General features: G+C 37.0%; 4 protein-coding genes across 5 annotated transcripts; 2 read left to right on the forward strand and 2 right to left on the reverse strand.

The window, feature by feature from the left end:
* The first annotated feature begins 4168 nt into the window (after positions 1-4168).
* Positions 4169-8160, forward strand: LOC145237830 (uncharacterized). The gene is made up of 8 exons (XM_080100821.1): positions 4169-4240; positions 4352-4542; positions 5341-5590; positions 6011-6161; positions 6366-6501; positions 6558-6694; positions 6914-7086; positions 7471-8160. The coding sequence occupies exons 1-8, from the start codon at positions 4169-4171 to the stop codon at positions 7741-7743; spliced, it is 1383 nt and encodes a 460-aa protein (XP_079956947.1). The 3' UTR covers positions 7744-8160.
* Positions 8161-8360: 200 nt separating this feature from the next.
* On the forward strand, positions 8361-9896 carry LOC145237831 (uncharacterized). The gene is made up of 4 exons (XM_080100822.1): positions 8361-8453; positions 8773-8879; positions 9115-9254; positions 9694-9896. The coding sequence occupies exons 1-4, from the start codon at positions 8361-8363 to the stop codon at positions 9894-9896; spliced, it is 543 nt and encodes a 180-aa protein (XP_079956948.1).
* A 1887-nt stretch (positions 9897-11783) lies between these two features.
* On the reverse strand, positions 11784-16322 carry LOC145238542 (uncharacterized). The gene is made up of 7 exons (XM_080101744.1): positions 16225-16322; positions 15295-15482; positions 14205-14391; positions 13445-13610; positions 13189-13377; positions 13037-13113; positions 11784-12703 (listed from the first exon to the last, which is right to left on the reverse strand). Exons 1-7 carry the CDS (start codon positions 16312-16314, stop codon positions 12338-12340), a joined length of 1263 nt encoding a protein of 420 aa, XP_079957870.1. The 5' UTR covers positions 16315-16322; the 3' UTR covers positions 11784-12337.
* Positions 16323-18526: 2204 nt separating this feature from the next.
* On the reverse strand, positions 18527-21101 carry LOC145238437 (uncharacterized). 2 transcript variants are annotated; one of them, XM_080101595.1, is made up of 8 exons: positions 20863-21101; positions 20605-20775; positions 20368-20540; positions 20093-20264; positions 19692-19866; positions 19463-19633; positions 19329-19390; positions 18527-19171 (listed from the first exon to the last, which is right to left on the reverse strand). In XM_080101595.1, the coding sequence occupies exons 2-8, from the start codon at positions 20683-20685 to the stop codon at positions 18842-18844; spliced, it is 1164 nt and encodes a 387-aa protein (XP_079957721.1). In that variant the 5' UTR covers positions 20686-20775; positions 20863-21101; the 3' UTR covers positions 18527-18841. The 2 variants fall into 2 exon arrangements, with proteins under 2 accessions (XP_079957721.1, XP_079957722.1); XM_080101596.1 differs by lacking the exon at positions 20863-21101 and having other exon boundaries at positions 20605-20843.
* Between the last annotated feature and the right edge of the window lie 512 nt (positions 21102-21613).

The following is a 21613-nucleotide window of genomic DNA, read 5'->3' on the forward strand; positions in this document are numbered from 1 at the left end:
AACGTGACTTACGTTTATATTTTTTTTAAATGGTTTGAATGACTGGTAACCCTTCAACAAAATTGATACCTTAGTATTGATTCTCAGCAACTGTTTTAGATTTTGGTATGTTTGGTATTAACCAATGAATAACACAACATTTCAAAGTGGTTTACACACGTTTATTGGGTACTAAACGCTTTTATAAACAATCCACAATACCAAATGGTAGTTGCTAAGTAAAAACGTTGTTTTTGTTCTAGTGATGCAAACATAAAGGTTGCTTGTTGAGCCCTTGGAGAGTGTTTCCTACCTTTGATGTGGGATTTTTAATATATTTGAAACACAGTAATGATTCATTGGCACAGGGGGAAACGCTAACGGCCAATTTCGAAGAAAAATCAAGCAGCAGCTGCTGACATATAGGCTACTAGCAGTTGTACGAACCCTGACGTTCTACTACTGAGAGCTGGTGTCAAGCGCTGTTTTTAGTACTATGAAAAACGTGCAGTTTGTAGAATTGCCCATGAAGTTGGATCCAGAGTATGCAAGTCGTCTATTACATGCGCTGTAAATCCAACTACTTGGACAATTCCATTCAAATAGGCAATACCAAGAGACATCTGTACAATATTTTAGGTATGTTTGTTTCAAAAGTGACAAAAAATAATGTGTAATTCGGAACTGATTAAGTCAGAAATAATTATAACTTTTCCAGACCAGCAACGGATTTTGTTCACAATGGATAAACTGTTTGAATGTCATTGGGCGTTTCAAAAAATCATAACTTAGCACTCATAAATAGGCTAAAAATGTACATGTAGGCTGGATAAACGTTTGTTCAACTCAAGTGACATGACCACGATGTAGCTTTTCTTTTTAATATGTTTGCCACTTGTTTAACCTGTGACTCAAAGGCACAGTAAATCGGCTTTTGTTTGTTGACCAAAGGACGATATCTCAATAATATTCAACTACATTATTTTTATTAACGAAAAAAATGGCTATTAAATTAACAAAGGCCTCGTCTGCCTCAACCATCAACCAATTCCAATCTAATTCTTCCATACATAACCATTAACAGATATGTTAAATAAGTTATTTTTTCGTTAATGCACTTTTTCGGTAGGCCGTTCTGTTTTTGACATAATGTTTACTTTTTTGGAAAAGCGTAACTTGGTTTTGTGACGAGCGAGTTTTCTAATTTTGAAGAACCCGCGGTATTTTAATGGTACCAAAACGTCCTGCGAGCATACAGCACCGACGCTATTTTTGTTGTAAAATTGTCTCAAGCTTATTTTGTTATGTCGGTTGTAGGAAATGTTTGAAAATAATGATGTATCAATCTTGGTACTTCGGCATTTAACCCTATTTTTGAAAAAAATATGATTTAATTCACAGTGATTACTAACATAGAAATGAATTTGGCGCACACTATTCTTTTAACGTTTGCGCCACTTTATAAAGTTACACAGTTTACAACAATGTTCCTACAGGGTTGCATTTGTTAGTACATTTTATTTTTATTAATATTTCTTTTAGCAATAGATAACTGGAAAATAAATACCATATCGTCTTCGGGGACTTGTGAAGTATTTTAACAGGCTCTTAGGAACATTTCTAATAGTGGTTTATATTCTTAATATAGTTTAAGCAATGGTAGTCGCAAATTGGGTTAGATTGTAGCAAGAAAATGTGTACAAATATCTTGTCATGATTTAACTAATTTTGTAATCTTTCCATAACGTTGAAAAGGCTAAAAACGTTTGGTTTTGTTCCTAAAATTGGCTAATTCGATTTAAATACACATACAATTTTGACTTAAAGTCGAGCTGCCAGGCATAGAACTCGTAAATGTTTTAGGTAAACCAGTTTGTTTCGAGATATCGGTTAAAACTGAAATATACTTCAACTAAAAATTTTACAACAGATTAACGGCACTTTTGCTTTTAATTGTAATTAAACCGTTAAAGCCAAAACAAAGCTCTAGTTTGTAGGCTACTAACCCAAACAATGCCCAACATTAAAAAAAGTTTAGGTGTTAAACTGTAATTTATTCATATCGTTTACGTAATTTTCACAAAACTCCGCCATTTTGTTTCATGCTGAACAGAGCAGATGCTTCAAAGAACTTAACCGCATTTTTAGACGTAATTTGCAATGTTGTCTTATTGCGAAGTTATATTTGACATATATATTTGTTTCAGTAAAATTTGTATTTTTCTGCGTTTATATTTGTCTTAGTAATCAGCTAAACTGGTTTGTTTCTTGGCGTATGCACTATACACGACTGTTACACATTTGGCGTATTTTTTGCTAACGTATACATTTCTCTAATATGAAACAGTAACTCACTTTTCATTTACGCTATTTAAATAATATTTGTTTAGACAATGTAAGCCACCCGCTGTCGGTAATGAAACCACTTACCTAGAAATGCGAATCAACTTTCGAAAAGACGCTCTTAGGAAGAAGGCTTTGTTGAAGTTTAAGATGTCAATGCAACCATTGTTCTAACTCGCATCAACCTTTTCGATATTTTTACTAAACGTTAGCCTAATTTGCTCGCAATAACGACTTTGGAGCTCTGGCCGCCCGTCGAAACTCCAATGGCCATATAAGCAACATGATTGGATAAAAAAAATGGCGCACTATCCCACGTGACGTTTTTTGGCGGCAAAACGTTTTTTCGCAACCGAGGAAATATAGCGTCTTTGCCTTAGCAAGGAAGCGAGTGTTGTTTAAGAGCAGTTCGCTTATGCTAAATTACAACTAACATGATATACGGTACTGCTTAACTATTGCATAGTTGTGCCAGGTGATAAGAAACGTGTTGCTCAATTATTATGTAAATGGTGCTCTAGGAAACATGGCATAATATAAACATGCTTCAATAGTAGTGTTGAGTGTATTGGCTTAAAACCTTACAAACATTTGTTATTAGCTCGGGATGGATAATAAAGAATAGCAAATCCAACAGGATTCAGATCCCAAGTTATTCGAATCCTCGGTTTATAGGGCGTTCACGAACACATCCATGCGTTTTCAAAGTGACAAAAAATTTTCAAACTTTTCTACGATGGTGCAATTGGGAACGCACGCGCCCAAATATTTTCAAATGACTGCGTGCGTTTTGCGTGATGCACACACACATGGGATGTTGGGTAGCATTTTTGTCTATTTGTGAGGTACAATCATTACCAGTAGTAGTTCTCGACACCAAAACAAATGGCATTAAAATCCTATGTTATTGCAGTATTTTTAGAAAGATGCTTTTCAGGTACTGGATTTAATGCCATTGACTTGTCGATTATGAGGCAAACTTGTGGAAAGTACGAACATATTTCACTATAATAAACTTGTTTTAATGTTGTATAAATTCTTTGGTGGTAATTAGTTCACATGGCAGAAATGGAAAAATGAAAATAGGATTTTGGATTCGATTTAATTATTCTAGATGAGTAAACTATATTACATTGCCCACCACTAGAATTACAAGCCTTTAGGAATTCCTATTTTCACGGCATTGTCATACATAATTGTGTCATACAATACCTCAAAATATTGTATTTATTTCAATTTACTCCAATCACGAGCGTTGTAAAAAATGAATGAATCTATTAGGCGGAAGCGACCATTTTAAACGCAAAATTTCCCAACGCTCTCAATTTGTCAAAAGTCTTAAAACAGTTAGATAACTTTCAAATTCTGTCTTTCAGCAACTTGTGAATAAATTTTGCACAACGTATTTCTTTTTACATCCATCATGCACATGTTAAATTTTAACCATTTTTAATCACGACAGGAAAACAATGTTTAAGTGTGTTTAGGTTTTTTGTGCGTTAATTGGGGACTGCTTAAAACATTTTTTTAACAAACCACCGGACGTTTAATCTCCTTGGTTGAGGTATATTAATACTTCCAACTGCACATTAACGTACAAACCATGAACAATTTGCTGTCAAACAAATACGTATTACACGCGTTTAAATGTGACTGCCTGCCTACGTTGTTTTACTAAGAATAACCGACGTGCCCACGACCTGGCTTCCTCTGTGTGACGTGAAATCACATTTCGCCTATCTGTGCGATGCATTTGGAAGCATTAGCTATGAATGCTTGCCTGTAGGATTCTAAGGGTTCTAAATCAGTAAACTAGACCACCAACAGCTACTGTCGAGTCCGCAGAATGAACGCTACTGAATGCGAACCGGCCTATAGAATTGTCAGTGGAGTGGCAACCATTTTGCCTGTTCTTCAGGTGACAAAATTTGCTGCTTTTCAGCGTCTCACTTTAGGCGTCAGTGTACTCACAAGTTGCGTTTCTGCTTGGCTGACATTTTATTGTTCGCTAATAATGGTGTTTGTTCAGATTTTCTCCAATGCTGTACCGCTGGTGGCCGTCATTTGCTGTCGACGGAGGCTGAGTCGACTGAACAGCGTTTACATTCACGTGAAAAACACTTTGGTTGCAAATATTGTTTTAGGTCTTTCCGTGGCTTACACAACACTCAACTTCGCTTTAGTTTTCGAACGACCTGTCAATGGCGACTACACGAACCGGTAAGCAAATATATTAACATTAACCACAGAAATAAATAATCCAGTCATTTAGGTGTTTTATGCCTACTTGAATAAAAGCATCATCTAGTAATAAAACTGGGCATCCGCAGCGTTGTATTGAAAAGCAGGTAGGGGTGATGTCCTTATAATACCTTTTCTGTTGATGTTTGGCCGTTTGCAAAAGTGAATTAAAGCGCTATTGTGCTTGCTAACCTGCATTATCATTTCAGTACAGAAGCTAAATGGTTTGGTTTTAGTATATTTTTAATCCTCATTTGCATAAAAATGCGTCGGTTTAATAAAAACAATTAACCTGTAATTATGTACATTTATTTGACTAGTTTATGTATTATATTTACTAGTAGTTTATTTATACAAACTATAATTTTATTTAAAGACTGCGAGTAGACAAAAAATATAGACCCAGTTGCCATTTTGATTTTAAGTTTTTCATTTTATGCTCTTGTTTGCAATATGCCTACAAGTGTAAAGATTTGAGCAACTGTAACAAATCAAAACACAATCAAAACATGCCAGCAGCTTTCTTCAACATTTGTTCCATACAGAGAATTGTGTTTCAATTCGCTCTTTGAGAACATTAGACTTTCTTACTGTGGTCGTTGGTAAATTTGTTTTTCATTGAATGTGGAAACCAACGTTTAATAAAAGTGTTCTCCTACTTGTTATAAAAAAATTAAAATAAATCAATTTTAACGTTTATATTTTTTTATTCGGTTTTGATGATTACTAGATATACTGCATGCTGATTAAAACTGACAAAACATTCGCTTGTTTCAGTTATGACAAAAATGATCCCGTTCATCGCTCAATTATGACATGGTGGACTTTTCAAAAATCCTTTACGCTGTGTATGCTTTTCGTGATGTTGAACAGCGTTGGTGGTCTCATCTTCAGTTTGAAACAGCGCACCTTTCTCACCTCATTTTCACACACGTCTTATTTGGAAAGCACGCGATCGCTTTCCTTTCGCAATATTTTCGGAAGTCTCGCCAATATTCGCAATACAGATGTTCAACAACAGACATGGGTGAGATCACTGGCTTTTTTAGTAACGTTAGGTTATTTTCGCATTATTGCTATCCGTATTCTTATTAGTTACAATGCAGAGCGTGAAGAATAATTGCCATTGTTATTCTGTTTCTTTTCGTTTTTTTTTTAAATTTGACTTGTTTAAAACAAAATGGTGTGTTGGTTTATGATTTTGAAATAACTACCTGACTTCGATTGACAATTAAGTCAACTATAAACGTTATACGGAATGACATGTCAATGGTTTAAATATAAATTATAGGCAACGTGAAAAAACAACGTTGTTACATCCCGACGAAAAACTCCCAAACTTCCCTTAATCGTGTTTTAAAAACAGAAGTTAGTGTAAAAATAGCCAAATTCTCTTTGTATGTGCACTGAGACTAATTGGTTACTTTTGCTTGCCTTTTTGACTCAGTTCCGTCGGTCCCAAGCTTACATCATTGTAACGCTCAGTTGGCTGATTCCCATTGGGTGTTCACTTCTGGCAACATTTTTTTGGAACTGTCGTGACACTTGTAGGTGTTTGCCCGCTACGTACCATGAAAACTGCTACGTGGACAGTTCAGGTATACGTTTGTGTTCGTATGACAAATATCAAATCGTTCAATAACACTTACTAACCAAAAATGTGAACAAAACGAAATGTGGTTTTTATTACATGTTTTTTATTTTGTATAACCAAATTGTAACTGGTGGGACCCGAGAAATTTGTTGTCTACAAATAAAGTTTTCTTGCGTTTGATTATATTTAAATTGAAATCAAATTGTAGACCCAGACAGTGAATGGTGCTCCCAGGAGTGGTTTCCGATATCCGGACATTTCGTCGTGCTGTTCTTGGCAATCTGGATCATACAAGTATTTTCCTTGATCATCATGCTTTATCGCAGCATCAAGCACTACAAGTGGTATGTGCTAAAATTGCCACCGCGTTTGGCATTAAAACGAACGAGTTTACTTCCAGGAATGTGCAATTCTCCAAACACCACATCGCAATGGCAAGCGTCGCTACAATTCCCATTCGACAATTGGTACCACGTGACATGACGTTGCATCACGCCGCAATTCGATCTGGAAGAAATTTGTCCTTCAGATCTACAGGTAGATACTGAGGCATTTTGGGGTTGATTTGGTCGCTGTGTGTAACTACCATCATTCACCGAATGTACACTGTATGTAGTAATGTGGATTATGAGATTGAACATTTCTAAAAACTGAATTTGGGGTTTCTTTTAGTTAATTTGGATATATCTTGGTCAATTCTTACGCCTGTTTTTACATGGCAGAGTTTTGTAAACAGTAACTTATTTGACATATTAGGATCAGACTTTGCAAACGATGATTCAACGTTGGAAACATTTCCATACATTGTACGACCACGTCTGTCCACAATTCCTGAAGAACCATTGAGTGCTGTTGATTTGCCTGCTCGGGTTCTGTCAGAGCCAGGCTCAATGCAGCTGGCTGTAACCGTTTCTACAACTAGCAATGCTGTAGGTGGATTTTGCTTGTAAATAACTCACACTTTTGTCACATCAGTAGTTACAATAAATCCTGGTTAAGACATGTTATCATACCAAGTTGTCATTATCTGAGCGGGACCCAATAATTAAAACGTCCTCAAACCACATTTCCATGTCTTTATCTGCTCAGCTTGCTTTTATCGGCCGCTCACACTTTTGAGGCTGGTAAAAACATGAGCTAAGCAATTAACTATCCTGGAGATATGGTTTGGGAAAGTTTTATCTACATTTAGACATTTTTTAAGAGTATTTTTGCACATTTGCGATTTTGCACCAAAAAGTTTACTACGGTTATTCATAAAGGACTTCGTATTTAGGTTGAGTACGCTTAACAGATTTTTTGACATTTTGCAGCCGGAAACGCGCCTGTCGTCGCTGAGTCCATCCTTAAAACTGGTTATCATTCTCTCAGCGACTGTTATTTCATCTACACTTCCATGCGCCATGATTATGTTATGTGACTTACTAATGCCTCACAATCAATCTTTGAACCCAATTATATTCTACTTGGCCGAAGCAGCACTATTTGTACATGTTCTTAGTTGTCCACTGTTTTTGATTAAATACCTATCTGATCTTAAGCAGGCTACAAATCGATTACTTTTGCGTTGCACAGCAAAATGTTAATTGCAAATCAAAAGAATTGCAACAAGTTTTCATGTCAAATTGTGTTGAAAATTGATACGTTTTGTTAGCTTATGTTAAGGCGTTTTTCCTACTTGTCTGGTGTAAGTAAAACAACTTTTTGACAAATCTTTTGATTGTCAGTGAAAAGAGAAGTCGGTCGTGTATTGATTGTACAATGAGTCTTTTGTGGGCGTGTGTCTCTGGCTTGTACAACAGGACACAGAGAATAGACATTCATTCGACATTGTTGTCACAACAATGCTATGTTGAGTTACGAACAAAACCGGCACGTTTTGTCCAATTACACTCCCTATAAATTACAGTTAAAAAATCAATAAGTTGTACACCGTCACGGTCAAGCAAATACAATTTCAGCAGTCGCGATGGTATGTTTACATAGTGGTATGAACGTTGAATAAAAGTTGAGTGGAGAGGATTTTATTCGTGACAATACAGCCGTTCTGACTTCATAATCGGGATTGTTGTGCTTTGTTTCGTCGGGTGTTGGTTCAGAGGGAGAAGGTTGTGAGCACTGCGCCCGAATCGACCTCTCACAGGCTTAACAAAGCCTGGCAGTAGCAAGAACATCACCTGGTTTTAGTCGTGTTTTCTTGGATATGGATGTTTCATGTTCAGAATATGAAGAAGTCAATTTACCAGAACGTTTTACAGTTTCTACTTTGGAGTTATGGAAAGAAATAAGGAAACAGGTAGAAAAGCTTAATGTTTTGGAATGTATTGAATGCTGTTTCGCATAACGAATGTGCGTTTAGGTGTGACAATACCGATATTTTCACCGACTGCTAGCGATTCACGCTTTGGCAATTCCGAACTGTAAGGGCGCGTTTGTTTTGATTCTAATAATATTCACATACCCCTCGGTGTTTGCGCAACGCGGGATTTTAGACAGACACATATTTTGCGGTGAATTACAACGGTGAGGTAACGTCTACTTGTCGTTTTGATAAACAAAGATCTACGGCGAGTGGAAATTGTCCTCAATTGAGTCATTGTGGGAATTTTTTACAGGGCCGTTTGCACAACAATGGACCCGTTATTGCTGTTGACATGAGAAATTTTCTTCAAGCAGAACAGCACCAGCTTGGACTTAGTCAAAACATGAAGCGATACCGCAGGTGAATTTCCACCTTCATGCCCCATCGTAGTCCACATAAATGCCGATTTTCACCTTGAAATTCAATAAGGTTGTAAATGTAGCTAATAATACACATTTTTCAAGTTTAGCGAAACAGGTCATCAAAGATAAAACGCGTTTGTGTGGCTATGTAGAAAACTAATGCTTTTCAAATACTGTGTATGAAAGTTTTACAGTTCGTCACATTTCATGCTTAGCAGGGATTGATTTTATAGATGTAAAGCAGACTTGCCCGATTTACTTCCAAAAGCAAATCCCAATTTGCCCATCTACCTTCAAGATGTAGAAAAATTCAATATCGAATTGATGAACAGAACAGTTACAAAAGTTGAAAACCGCCTCCCCTCACTGGAAGGTATTGCAACGTACGCGAAAAGTCACATGAATAGTTGAATTGCACTGATACTTAAATGTATCGCTAAGCGACCATAAACACGCTTTCTAACTTTTTTGCCGGCGTTTGCTTGTAGTCTTACACAACAAGAAAAAAGAGTAGGCTATACTTAACTTTAACAAAAGAAAAATCTTTATTTGCACCAATAAACATTTGAAGTGCGGTTTCGCCTGTTCCTTACAAACCTAAACAATAAGTTGATGGAAAGCTTTTCAGGCAGGTTTAGGCTTTCACCTTAAGCAATGAATTTGGTAATAACTTTTAAAATCCAAAGAAACGACCTGGACCGGCTAAAACGTATAGCCACCGCCATACGTATTTTCAAATAGTTGCCAGCTACCCGAGTTTTATAACAAGAAATTGAAATCGGTTAAATTTATTAAGTTCTATTTATTCTCAGTTATTGAACAAGAAAAAGACGTGACCGCCCAGGCTCTAAAGAAAGCCTGGAAACACGGTTTAATTATCACCGAACAAGCGAGCCTGATTGACCCCAAATGGGAAAAGGCGGAAGAACAAAAATACGTCACCGACAAATTACGGCAGACTTCTGACAAAACACCTGCAGTATTGGCTGGCGTGCTTCATCACTGGCAAAGATAGCAAACCAAAAATTATGTGTTGGTTTTAATTTTAACGTTTTTGTTATGGATGGTTGGCGCTACAGAGTCGTGCCATAGAAATACTTATTATTGCTTCCGTTTTTTATTTCATTTAAATAACGTTGTCGAAAGATTAAAAAGCAACCCGATAGCTATATAAGTTTGGACCATAATCCCCTAATGTAGTGGTTTTCGAGCATCTTTTGGCTTACCATATGCTTAGAAAAATTGTTTTTGCGCCACCCTACGGCGAAATCACGAACTGTTGTAGTCAGACTTGTACAATCAAAATGAACTTTTAATTCAACAACTGCTTTTGCTTAAAATGTTGTGATATCCAATCAATCAATGGCACAAAAAACGCAATAGTATGATTAGGGGGACAAACATTTGCGAAAAAAAACTTTTTTATCATGATTTACACAACCAAATCAATAATCAAATGTTGATTATTAGCTTATATTAATTAGTAAGTCCATTGATGCTCTATTTAGAGTACACATTAACAAGTAAATATTAAAATATTGCTGTATATTAAATATTAAGTTATGATAAGTTTCGTCGACCTCGGTTTATTAACATTTTATTTAGCGAATGTTTTGGCGACTAAAATTTTTGACTTGGTCTGTATTTGCGCAATCGAAACATATTTACAGTTTTTTTGTCATGAATATTTGTATTGCTTGTCGTTATAAAACTTAATTCATATCAACATATAAGCGTTTGTTCAGACATAAACCAAGTTGAATCTTTGCTAGGGTTAAGCAAGTCGAAAACAAGTCGGGTATAGCAAAAATATAACGTTGTGGATATATTTGGAAAGAAAGCTCAATGTCTGTTGTTTATGTTTACTGTGTGCTTAATGCACAGCACTTATTTCTTAGATTTAAGTTAAAAAATCATGAAAACATTTTTCGTACTTTTGTGATGTTTTCACCTGTCGTTTTCTACTTCGAACACCCAATAAACATTACCTTATAGACCAGTGGTTCTCAAACTTTTTCACAATTTTTTTTCAAAACGGCCCCTTTGCCATTATTTCGAGGGCTCGCGGTCCTTAAGACTGAAAGTGTATTTCAGAAAAACGAAAGTTGATTGCAGGATTTTAGCTAGTTATGCAAAACTGCGCAAAGTAATGATCCGAAGACAGCTTGTGACATCAAAGACAAGCCAAGACATTAAGATTGTGCGCGAACAATTGTATTTTTCTTAGTTGTCATGCAATAAAGGCTATTGTTTAGCAATCGATTCGCAATTCTACTTTGATTTAAACTGATTCAGTGGCACAAACTGACGCCAAATAAGATTATAGAATTACTTCAACCTTTTCGCGGTCCGCCCAAAATTGCTTTACGGACCCCTAAAGGACCGCGGACCCCAGTTTGAGAACCGCTGTTATGGACTATAGACCGAATACCGACAATTTATAGGTTTCTATCATTGCATGGGAATTGTTTATCGAACTTTCACACGTCTGGGTATTGAATGGCTGTTCATGGATTAATTAACAGAACTAATTTTCCGGTCTTTAATTGAGGAACTATTATGGATGATAGCGTAATATGACGATAAGGCTGAAGGCAAATATTCCTCTAGCAACGACTAAGGAACGTGGGATGATCACCCTCAAAACGGTTCAGCAACGGCCATGAGGAGAAAAACGTTTTATTATTTTAACAAGCGTGTACTTATAATAAAAATAGTGCTCCGGCTTTGTGTTATTATTTCTTCGTTTCAAACAGCGACCGTTCCGAAATTAATCGCAAAACTCCATATTTGAAGGTCCGCGCTGCAATTAACTGCACGACAATACTATCCTGAGCCAAATACTCATTGTTTTTCTGACCGAGAATGACTTTGACTTCAAGGATAGATTAGGACAGCGAAGTTTGTATTCATCATTCTTTATTAAAAAAATGTCCCGCAGTCAGCATGAAGCATTTACAATGGCGAACTTTAAATTTAACAATTACTAAGTTCACAAAACCATTGGCAGCATGTAAAAACGCAGAATACATAAAATAAGAAATGCAACAATTACCAACAGTGTAGAAAAAAATACAACTTTATACAAACAAACAAGTCATGACGTTTTTTCGCGACGTGCGCGGCCCATATCGCAACTGGAAAAACAAGTTAAATTTACGTTTTAAACCAGACTTATACTTTAGTGCCCATGCACATGCAAATAAACTTTAACAGGTCCTCAAACATGGTAAAATTTAACCCCAAGAAGTAAATTACATACATGCGTTAGGGGGGATGTAAGTGAGCAAACCTTATTAAACGGCAATCACAGCTGTGTGAGGAAAATTCACGGTTTAGGTATTGTATCTTCAAAATCCGGAAAGAAAACAAATGAAGGAAGTTAGAAAACCTTAACACTTCCTTTAAAACCACGATATACTTTAGAATAACTGCGTCCAAATGCCAAAAAAATAGTTAGGCCGAATCGGTAAAATTGGTTGACCTTAACGCATTCGGCTGTATACTCTGTTTGCGTACGACGGTCCTGGTGCCACAAGTGGTAAACAGACTCACGACTGCAGCGCGCAACCCTGACATGTAGTAGCAGAGGATAAGAGGCGAAATAATGCAATATACCATGGAGACTGCGTAGGCGCTGAGAACCAAAGCCAAATCAATGCGACCACCCGGAGAAACGATGTCGACCATTATAACAGCTATTGTGGGAGATGCACAAAGGATAAATAAGATCGAAATGATAAACATCAGCTTGAGGGTGACGTTGTATTTGCGGAAGGTAAAGCAACGAATGACACTTTTCTTCCACGATGTGTTTTGAGGCTTGAAAGATTGAACATGAATATTTATTTTTGTTTCAAAAGAAGGTAACAATTAACAAATATCAAATTTCATCTTCCATTTTAGTAAATAAGTTTACACATGAACTAACAGTTCAAACTAACAAAAGTAAATCACACGGAACCTCGTATTTTTTACAATAAAAATATGTTGGACAATTGTTAATAAAGTATGTCTGGCAAAATAAAAAAAATAAAAAAAATGCCTCAACCAAACACACTTTTTTATGACCTATTTTGACTTATACCTCCGACAAAAAGACGAAAAGGTTAATGATGTGTATTGGTCTCACGAAAACTACGTATTTTTACTAACCTTAATTTCCTGGACCGACTCGTTGTTGTTCGGGGAAAAATCGTTTTCCGAAATCGAATTGGATGTTGATTTAATTCCTGGAAACAAACCAAGACTTTGCTATTCAAAGCAACACCGAAAATTTTGAAACCCTTTTAAGTTAAGCTACTCACGTGCAGATATTTCCACCTGTGGCACATAAACTGACTTTGATGAAGGCTTGGTGATCTGGCGGTATTTTTGCACAGTCATAAAGAACACAACAAGAATACCGATGGTCAGAAGAAACCAAAGGATTGCGCAGGTTATCAAAAAAGCTTGTGACAACGGAGGATGAAGGCCTGAACATTCGTGGTAAATATCTGTAATTACACAAACAAATAAGCACATGTTTGGTTTGTTAAAAAAACCTTAATTTATATGTTTTACTAGTTTGGCAGAGGAACAGTGATGACCCATAGTAACCCGAGAAGCAAAGACATTTGTCGGCGCAGTTCCATCCCGCCACTGCTGACATGGAAAGAATAAATGGTCCAATCCAACCCACAGCAATAAGGAAAAAAGCTCGATTGCGTTTATGCTTTACCACATTTTCCTGTCGAAATAAATGCAATAACATTATGAAACCATCAAGTTTCGCCACATTATAGTTCAAGAGCCTTTAAACGCAAAGTAATTGTTCTTCTACTTTGGCTTCGCGGTGAACCCTTTATTAATTGTTTCTGCTACCTTACCAGACAAGGATAAACCTCAAACGCCCTTTGTTTGGGGAAGTTAGTTATCCTTTGTTCGAGGAACTAGTTTCACGTGAAGGTTAATGTTAAAACCAACTTGCTATCAGTCAAAACTTGAAAAAGGCCCGCGCAACTATATGTAGAATAGAAAAGCAACGTTTATGCAAAATGGAAAGTAAATTCACATAATATTATAACACCATAGAAATACAAGAAAAAACTTTTTTGAAAACCTAAACTTCACACCAAGTGCTGAAACTTAATTCACATTTTTACCATACTAACACTCGGTTGACTTGGGACTTAAGAAACCCAACCAAAATCTTAATAAAGCAAAGTCAGTCAATTTGAAACAAAACGTGAGTGCTTTATTGCCAACAAGAAAGCAAGACGTTACCTGGCAATTTTATACAGCGACAAACTAATATCACGTAAAAAGCTTGTTCGGAACTTACGTTGCTGCTGTCACTTGCAAACCTGTGCCTTCGTACGCCGGGACCAATAAAATAACTGCTTTCTCTGATGCCGTAGATCAACGATGAAACGTTAAAGCTCATTACCAGATAAATACACACAGTGAAGCTGGAGCGAAACGCCCACCATCTTTTCAAACTCTGATGACTGGGATCGCCATGATTAATTCTGCAACAAAATCATGTTTTTCAAGCCTCAAACGCAAAAAGTGTCCCATATCATTTTTTACCATTGGTCCGGGTAAAATGCCGTAAATTATCACCATTAGTAAGCAGTGGTGGGATTCAAATTTTTGTCAGCCGGTTCTATCACAAAAGTCATATTTTTTCAGTCGGTTCTGTTACAAAAAGTCCATTGACAGTAACCAGTAATGCTAACCGGTTTGATGATCTCATAAAATTTCGTGAGACGGTTTTATAGAACCGGTGCGAACCGGCTGAATCCCACCACTGTTTGTATGTCAAATACAAGAAATAGTGTATCTAAGTTAAAATTGTTTGAATTTGTTTGATGACTAAAAAAACCTAAATCACAAATTACAACGCGTTAAACCGGAAACAAGATTAAAAAGCATGAAAATTTGGAAAGTTTTTATCGGCCTGATCTTAAAATAAAGTTCATCTCTATTTTTGCATGCAAGATGGCCCAATCGCTTGTTTGTTCGTTGGGATTTCCATCAAAATTAAATGGCAAAACGCTGGGGTTTCAAGTTCTCTGTGCATCCTGCCATATATCACCAAACAATCTCCGGGGTTGAAAGCCATACCCTGGTGGCCCGGCACAATAAAAGTTGTGGCTTCCTGAGTAGGCACAGGTCGGTAATACATTTCGCAAATGGGTAATATGCGTAAAAACATAAATTCGACACTTACAACACTCGACGATAAAACGTTTGTTATGCCAACACATGAAAAAATGCATTTCCGCTAGGACACTATTATTTTTTATCAGGTATTATCGTCACAGATGTCTTGTAGCGAAAATGGCGTTTTCAATGGCGAGAAACCAATAACATCATAATCAAATTTTACTACATGGGCACAGTAAGCTTTACAATACACTGCCACTTACTTGTGTGTTGTAATTGGATTATAGATGGCTTCAACGGCGAGACCACGGTTAATGAGGCCCAGAATGGAAAAGATTCCAAATGTAACGTTGGCGGCCATCAGGCTGATCACATACGCGTAAACAAAGTTATTGCGTAACTTTGATCTGTACCGATAAGCCGCAATTGCAATCACCCCATTGATAAGAACCTGCATGTAAGAATAATTTGAGTTGGTGCCTTTTGGTACAGTCAGTATGCAAACGTTTACTGTTTTCGGCAAATCTTTTTGCATATTTTACCTTACAATTGAAAATTGTATTAGTATGCTTGATGCAAATAGTGTTATTCAAATCAGTCTTTAGATTTTTTGTGGCTGTGTGCAGGTTTTTTTTTAAGGTTTGGTTTGGGTGACCGCTAAGTAGTTTTAAGAGACCGCAAGTGTTTGATTTAAATACCAAAAAATAGCCATTTCCAAATTTTGGAAAACCGCTGGAGAAATTTGATAACACCTTAAAAAAACACTGGCTGTGTGTGAACTTTCTCTTTGGGGGTCTTTGACAAAATGAAGACACCACTTTCTTTGATTACGTGCTTAAGCGCACACGGCAACGAGAAGTGTTTGCCCAAAGTAGTAGATAAACATTATCATTACTTACACTTAAAATCAAACACAGCACATAACAATGATTTAAGTTCATGAAAAACAAGATGTAGTTTTTGACATTGATTTAAGTTCATGGCAGCACATATACATTCTGTTTTGTTAACAATTGCACTTCTCCGAATGAAATCACCCAAATTTATATTCTTAAACAGAATATTGTAAGTAAAAGTGTCATTAAGTTCAAAACAAATGGACGACCAAAACGAACGCAACAGATTACATGTTGACCGATAAATCGTAAAAGAATAGTTTGTTTAACTGCACTTTTATCCACTTGTTAACACACCTGTATCGCTGGTACAACAGAAAAATAGGCTGACGTATTGCTGATCTCTGGGTTACAGGTTACATTTGAGGGTAAACTTGTGTTATACATTGTTTATTTCACACTAATCTGTCAAAAAATTATAGATTATGCTTAAACAGTTTCCGCTGTGTGCTCTCTCTCTGAAACAATAATAATACTAATGTACATTGACCCGATTAAGCAACAGCAACAGCCGGCCTTGTAGTGGCCTCTTTCGCAGGATACACGTATTGGTGTATTTTAGAACACTACGTCCAGAACGGAAATTTGTTACACCGTTTAACACTGCAGCGCAAGCATCATCGCTCGTATATCATCTCATCGTAGTAACGTAGGCGCTACGTGGTTCAAGACAACCTTGCCCCTTTTCCTGTGACCTGCTTGGCGTGAAGTGACTGTCAGACTACTGAAGCTCATCGCATATCGATCATCGCAGGTTATTTAACTTCTATATAAGGCCAAATGCTCGGGAAATTCGTCGGAGCTATTTTAAAATATCTCGGTGATAATTGCGCGTTTTAAACTGCAACGATTTAAAACAGCTGTGTGCGTTGAAAAAATATTCACATCAGTCACGGAGGGGAAAGCCGTCGGTGACCAGCAACGGATGTATTTGTAGCCATGACGCTTATTGTTTTCTACACCGTTAAAAATAAGATAATAAACAATAAAGTATAACACATTTTGCGCCTTGATAGTTGTGCAGCCGCTTTGTGGGCAATTAAGTATTGTGGGAAAATAAAAATACCTAAAACAACACATGCTACAGACCGTGCAGATATACAACACATATTTTCCATTGACCATTGCCGTTAAAACGGCGCAAAGGTTTCAGTTCAAAAATATAGTTATCGGCGTTATAGCGTACATTAATGTTTCCAACATTTTTTTAATATGCACTATTTTTACTTGAGGTCTTTAATTCTCAAGTAAAAAAATACCAATTGGAATGATAAGAAATTGCGAAGACACATTAATAAAAATTTGCCAAGATTGGTGGCGGAATAAACAACAGCAATGTAAAGAATAGGTGCCATTCGGAACTTTTTTATGGGTGACATTGTTTTTTTTCTCACAACTCATCAGAATATACCTCGCAGGAGTAACCCCTAAGCGTGTAACTTTTAGTTTTACCTTTTTTTACCTTTTTCTTAAGTTGTACCCTTTTCTTGTAAATGTCCTATATATACCACACATGCCTCCACTGTCATCATACATACAGTAAAATCAAACAAAGATATTACGTTTTGATTTCCGTTTGACCCATTTTTTATTTATGAATTGTACCAACAGAAGTCGTGCATCATCTCTTGGATGATTTTATAGTTAACAACACCAACTAACACAATAGCCTGAATGACGTTGTGAAAGCTGTCGTACAACTCATGTTTACATTTGGCACTTTAAACTATGCTAACAGGTGTATCCGACAGCGATTCGTATCTTTCCATACAGCGCTAAAACAGTGGGCGGCTGTGTAACTTTTCTGACTACTTATGTTCATATGCGTTTCACTTATCTTGTCGTTATAACTGATAGGCTATGAACATCGAAGTTGACGGATAAGACACTCACGACACTACAACCGTCTGGAAGATTTCTTGACCCCTCGAACAAAAGAGTTACATATAAACCGTCCATCCACTTTTTGGCATTCACCAACAGAGGAGGTGAAATTCTTTATTTAGCCATTTGACCAATGGCCCGAAACCCACACTTGCCAAATTGGAAGCTCAACTCATCTATATTGGGCAATTTGAAAGCGAAAAGACAATCGGCAAATCCTTTATCGCCAATGCGTTTCATCACTTTTGATCTGAATGGAATTCTGATTCACCAAACGTGGCAAGCACTTTTTCGTCTCAAGCATGACATCAAGTGGTGGCATGTCAAGTCTAACTTAAACGTTTCGTTAACCAAATTAATGAATTTATGCGACTTAAAATTGCGGTATGAGGTGAAACTTTCGCGATAGCGATTGTAAAAAAGGTAAGATTGCCAAGCCTGAGTTTTAAAACGACTGACAAAACGCAGCAAAAAGCCTGCACAGATGCTCGAAAGTACACACACTCGAAAAAAACATTAACGACACAAGTTGTTGCAATAATGTTACGCCAAACGTTATACCGATAGCGCGCTAACTGAAAGAGATGCATGGAATGATGCATCCTTATGCATGGAAACTGGTTTCAGGCCATTTTAGGTCAACCACCAGCCCAATTAAAAGTATGCCGTGGAACATTCCATTTACGAGCAAGGATAAAGTAAGCATACACAAAAAGCATTTTGACTTGAAATATATTTCTGTATGGCAGGTTGTCGAGAAGTAATATATAATAGTTTATATGATTAGAAATTCACTTGACGTTCTGTGGACCTGCCAAAAACGTTACCATGAACCACTAGGGTCCATTAAACACCATGCAGTTAAAAACCACTGTTTAACCAACGTGAATGTTAAGCCAACGCAAGTTGAGGAGGGTTGTGTTTTGGGAAAACGGCGTTATTACGAGAACATTCAGTCACACCATTTCAACTAAATTGTTTGTTGCTCTGTTTCCTAGTGGTTGATTAGACCAAATTTATTTGTAAAATCTTAGGTCGAAGTGGTGCTGTACGTGGACGGACCTCTTTGTATAACAGTTGTAGTGCAGCACGTAAAAAGGTTGAAAACGGCTTGTCTGAGACGCAGCATGTACACGACAAGGAGAACTGGAGTCAAAATGCAATAGACGAGGGCGAAAGTATATGAAATTGTGACAGCGGATATGTTCAGTTTATCGATTACACTGCAGTCTAGGAAAATCGTAATAACAATAGGGAAAGAACAAACGGAAAACAACACGGCAATCCAAATCATCACCCGTACTGTGTAGTTGAAAGAAGACAGCTTACAGCAATTGACTTTCCCATTATGCTCGTTGGCCTGTAATATTAGCATCAAGTTTTCGTTTAAGTTTGTCTGGTTAATGAAACTATATAAGCAAACAATGAACGACACAACAAAAACACCCTGTACCAGTCATTTAACCTCTGGCAACTGAAAGAGTATTACGTGCTAATGCATGCCAGTAGAAACTTACTACGTGAGGTTGGCCAATTTCGGCACTGATCGGTTCTGCTGCTGCTGCTTCATTGTCGGTTGCTAAAAGGTAACGTTATTGATTATTTTCCCGCACTTAAGTGTCTTCTGACGTTCTTAATGTGAACTTTTCACCTCTTTGAGACAAGCTCGGCGATCTTGAACTTTCCAGCGTAGAAACGAATTTTTTAATTGTTGTGAACAGCATTATACCTATGCCTAAAGCCAATACAATCCACAAGGAAGCAATGACGAGGAGGAACGATGACGTCAACGGTGGCAAAATACGCGAGCAGCCATCTCCAGCTAAAACCACCATCAATTTTAAGGCAATTTCAGAATTTAACAAAGCAAAAACGAATACCTTCTCGACTGCAAAAATTCTGCCAGTCTGATTGAACACCATGGCAACTGCATTGTGACAAACAGTTCCAACCAGCCATGGCCGCTATGGCTAAAATTAAAGGGACGAACCAGGTTGCAAGCACAACAGCTATTGCTTTGTTTCGTTTCTGTCGTATTGATTTTCGTGATTTAATCTGAACAATTAAAATTTAATGTGGCTTTAAGTGTTTACAGAAACGCAGACACTTCATATTTGTTGAGCTAAGATCATATGCCGCCACTAACAACAATATAGCTATAAAAAGTGGACTTTATACTTCCTCGTTCTATAACTTAGTCCAAGTGGAGCAAATTTAGATTGGTATATGACACCAACGTCCTAATAGATATGTGAAATTGATTCATATATGTTTTTCGAACCTTTCTCCGAGCTGCAGCGGCAGATCCAGGGCCTACAAAGTAGGAACTTTCGCGCAAACCGTACATAAGTGAAGATACGTTGGCACTCATAACCAGGAACATCGTCAACACAGTAGCGTTCCGCCACACCCACCAGGTTTGCTGCCTTAAACCTTCTTGGCTGTCCTCGAAACTTAAATGTAATAAGGTTTATAGTTAATTCATTCACTATAAACTTATTATTGACGTTAGGTAATTATTTGAAAGACTTGCTTAAAGGTGTAATAGATACTTACTATAATTTTGTTTCCTCAATAAGAAACACTCGGTTGGCCATAGTGTATCCAGCAAACAGTCCAAACACAATATTCGCTGCAAGCATGCTCAGCACATACAAATACACATAATTGTTCTGTAGCTTCAATCTGCTTCGTATTGCCGCCACTGCCACCACAAAATTAAGCAGCACCTATTAGTAAACTTCAATGATCAAAAAACGTGGTTTTGTCAATTAAACTATTATTTTTATTTACCTGTAGTATTGGTATGGCTAAAGTAGCAGCAAAAATATCCGATTTTTCAAGTTGGCAAGTTCCATTGTTAGTGTTGTTCATGGTTGTAATCGATTTATTTCCTGTTTTAGTCGTTTAGTATCCAGCAGTATTTTATGTGCAGAACAATTTTTCTAATACCTCACATCTTTCCTTATTTTTTGTGAAAGAAATTCTATGTTATTCGCACTTACTCAAAATACCTTCTTAATCCAAATATAACAGCACAGGTTTGCCTACCACTGGTGTTTACAGTAGAGTGACAGCTCACAGGCCAGTGACCAGTTCCTTGGGGAGATCTAATTGTCCAAATGCTTATAACCACAACGTCAGTACGTGCCAAACAATGCGTTTGTTGGCATCCAGAGTGCGTCTGTTTCCCGAGTTACGTAATGACCGGCTTTGCTGGCCACTGTTTACTGAGAAATGCCTATTTAGTGCACAAAATATACCCTATAATTGCTGTATATTTATCTGCTTGTAGCGGTCTTATAATAATGGCTTATAATGCAATATATTTGAACGGGTGCTGACTTGCTTTTAAAGCGCGAATCTACTGTTACGGGTTTGCCTAACTTTTAATCCTACTATTGAATATAGTTCGCTACAGCAATACAAGGATTCGCTGTCCCATGTACTGCATAGTAAATTCCATTAGGTCACTGCATATAGTAAATTTCGTTGCGTCACCTCCTAATGACTATCCCGTGAGCAGCTAAATGAATGTGACTAAATTTCGGTGAGTAAAATAGAGCTTCCTGCTTCTGTGTCATTGGAAGCCTGCATATCATTGCATTGTCAATCAATAATATTTCGTAATGTATGTCAACATTTGAAATTGTATTCTGGCTGTCCCCCAGCAATTAATTATGGCCGAATGAACCCGTTTGCAATTTTGTGCAAACAAATAATTGGATATACATACATCATTTAAAACCAATGCAGAGGTCAAAAAACTGTTTATTTAATCGAGTTTGTCTTCATGAAGATA

The sequence above is a fragment of the Phallusia mammillata genome, chromosome 7, assembly GCF_965637545.1.
Source record: "Phallusia mammillata chromosome 7, kaPhaMamm4.hap1.1, whole genome shotgun sequence".
Taxonomy (NCBI): Eukaryota; Metazoa; Chordata; class Ascidiacea; order Phlebobranchia; family Ascidiidae; genus Phallusia; species Phallusia mammillata.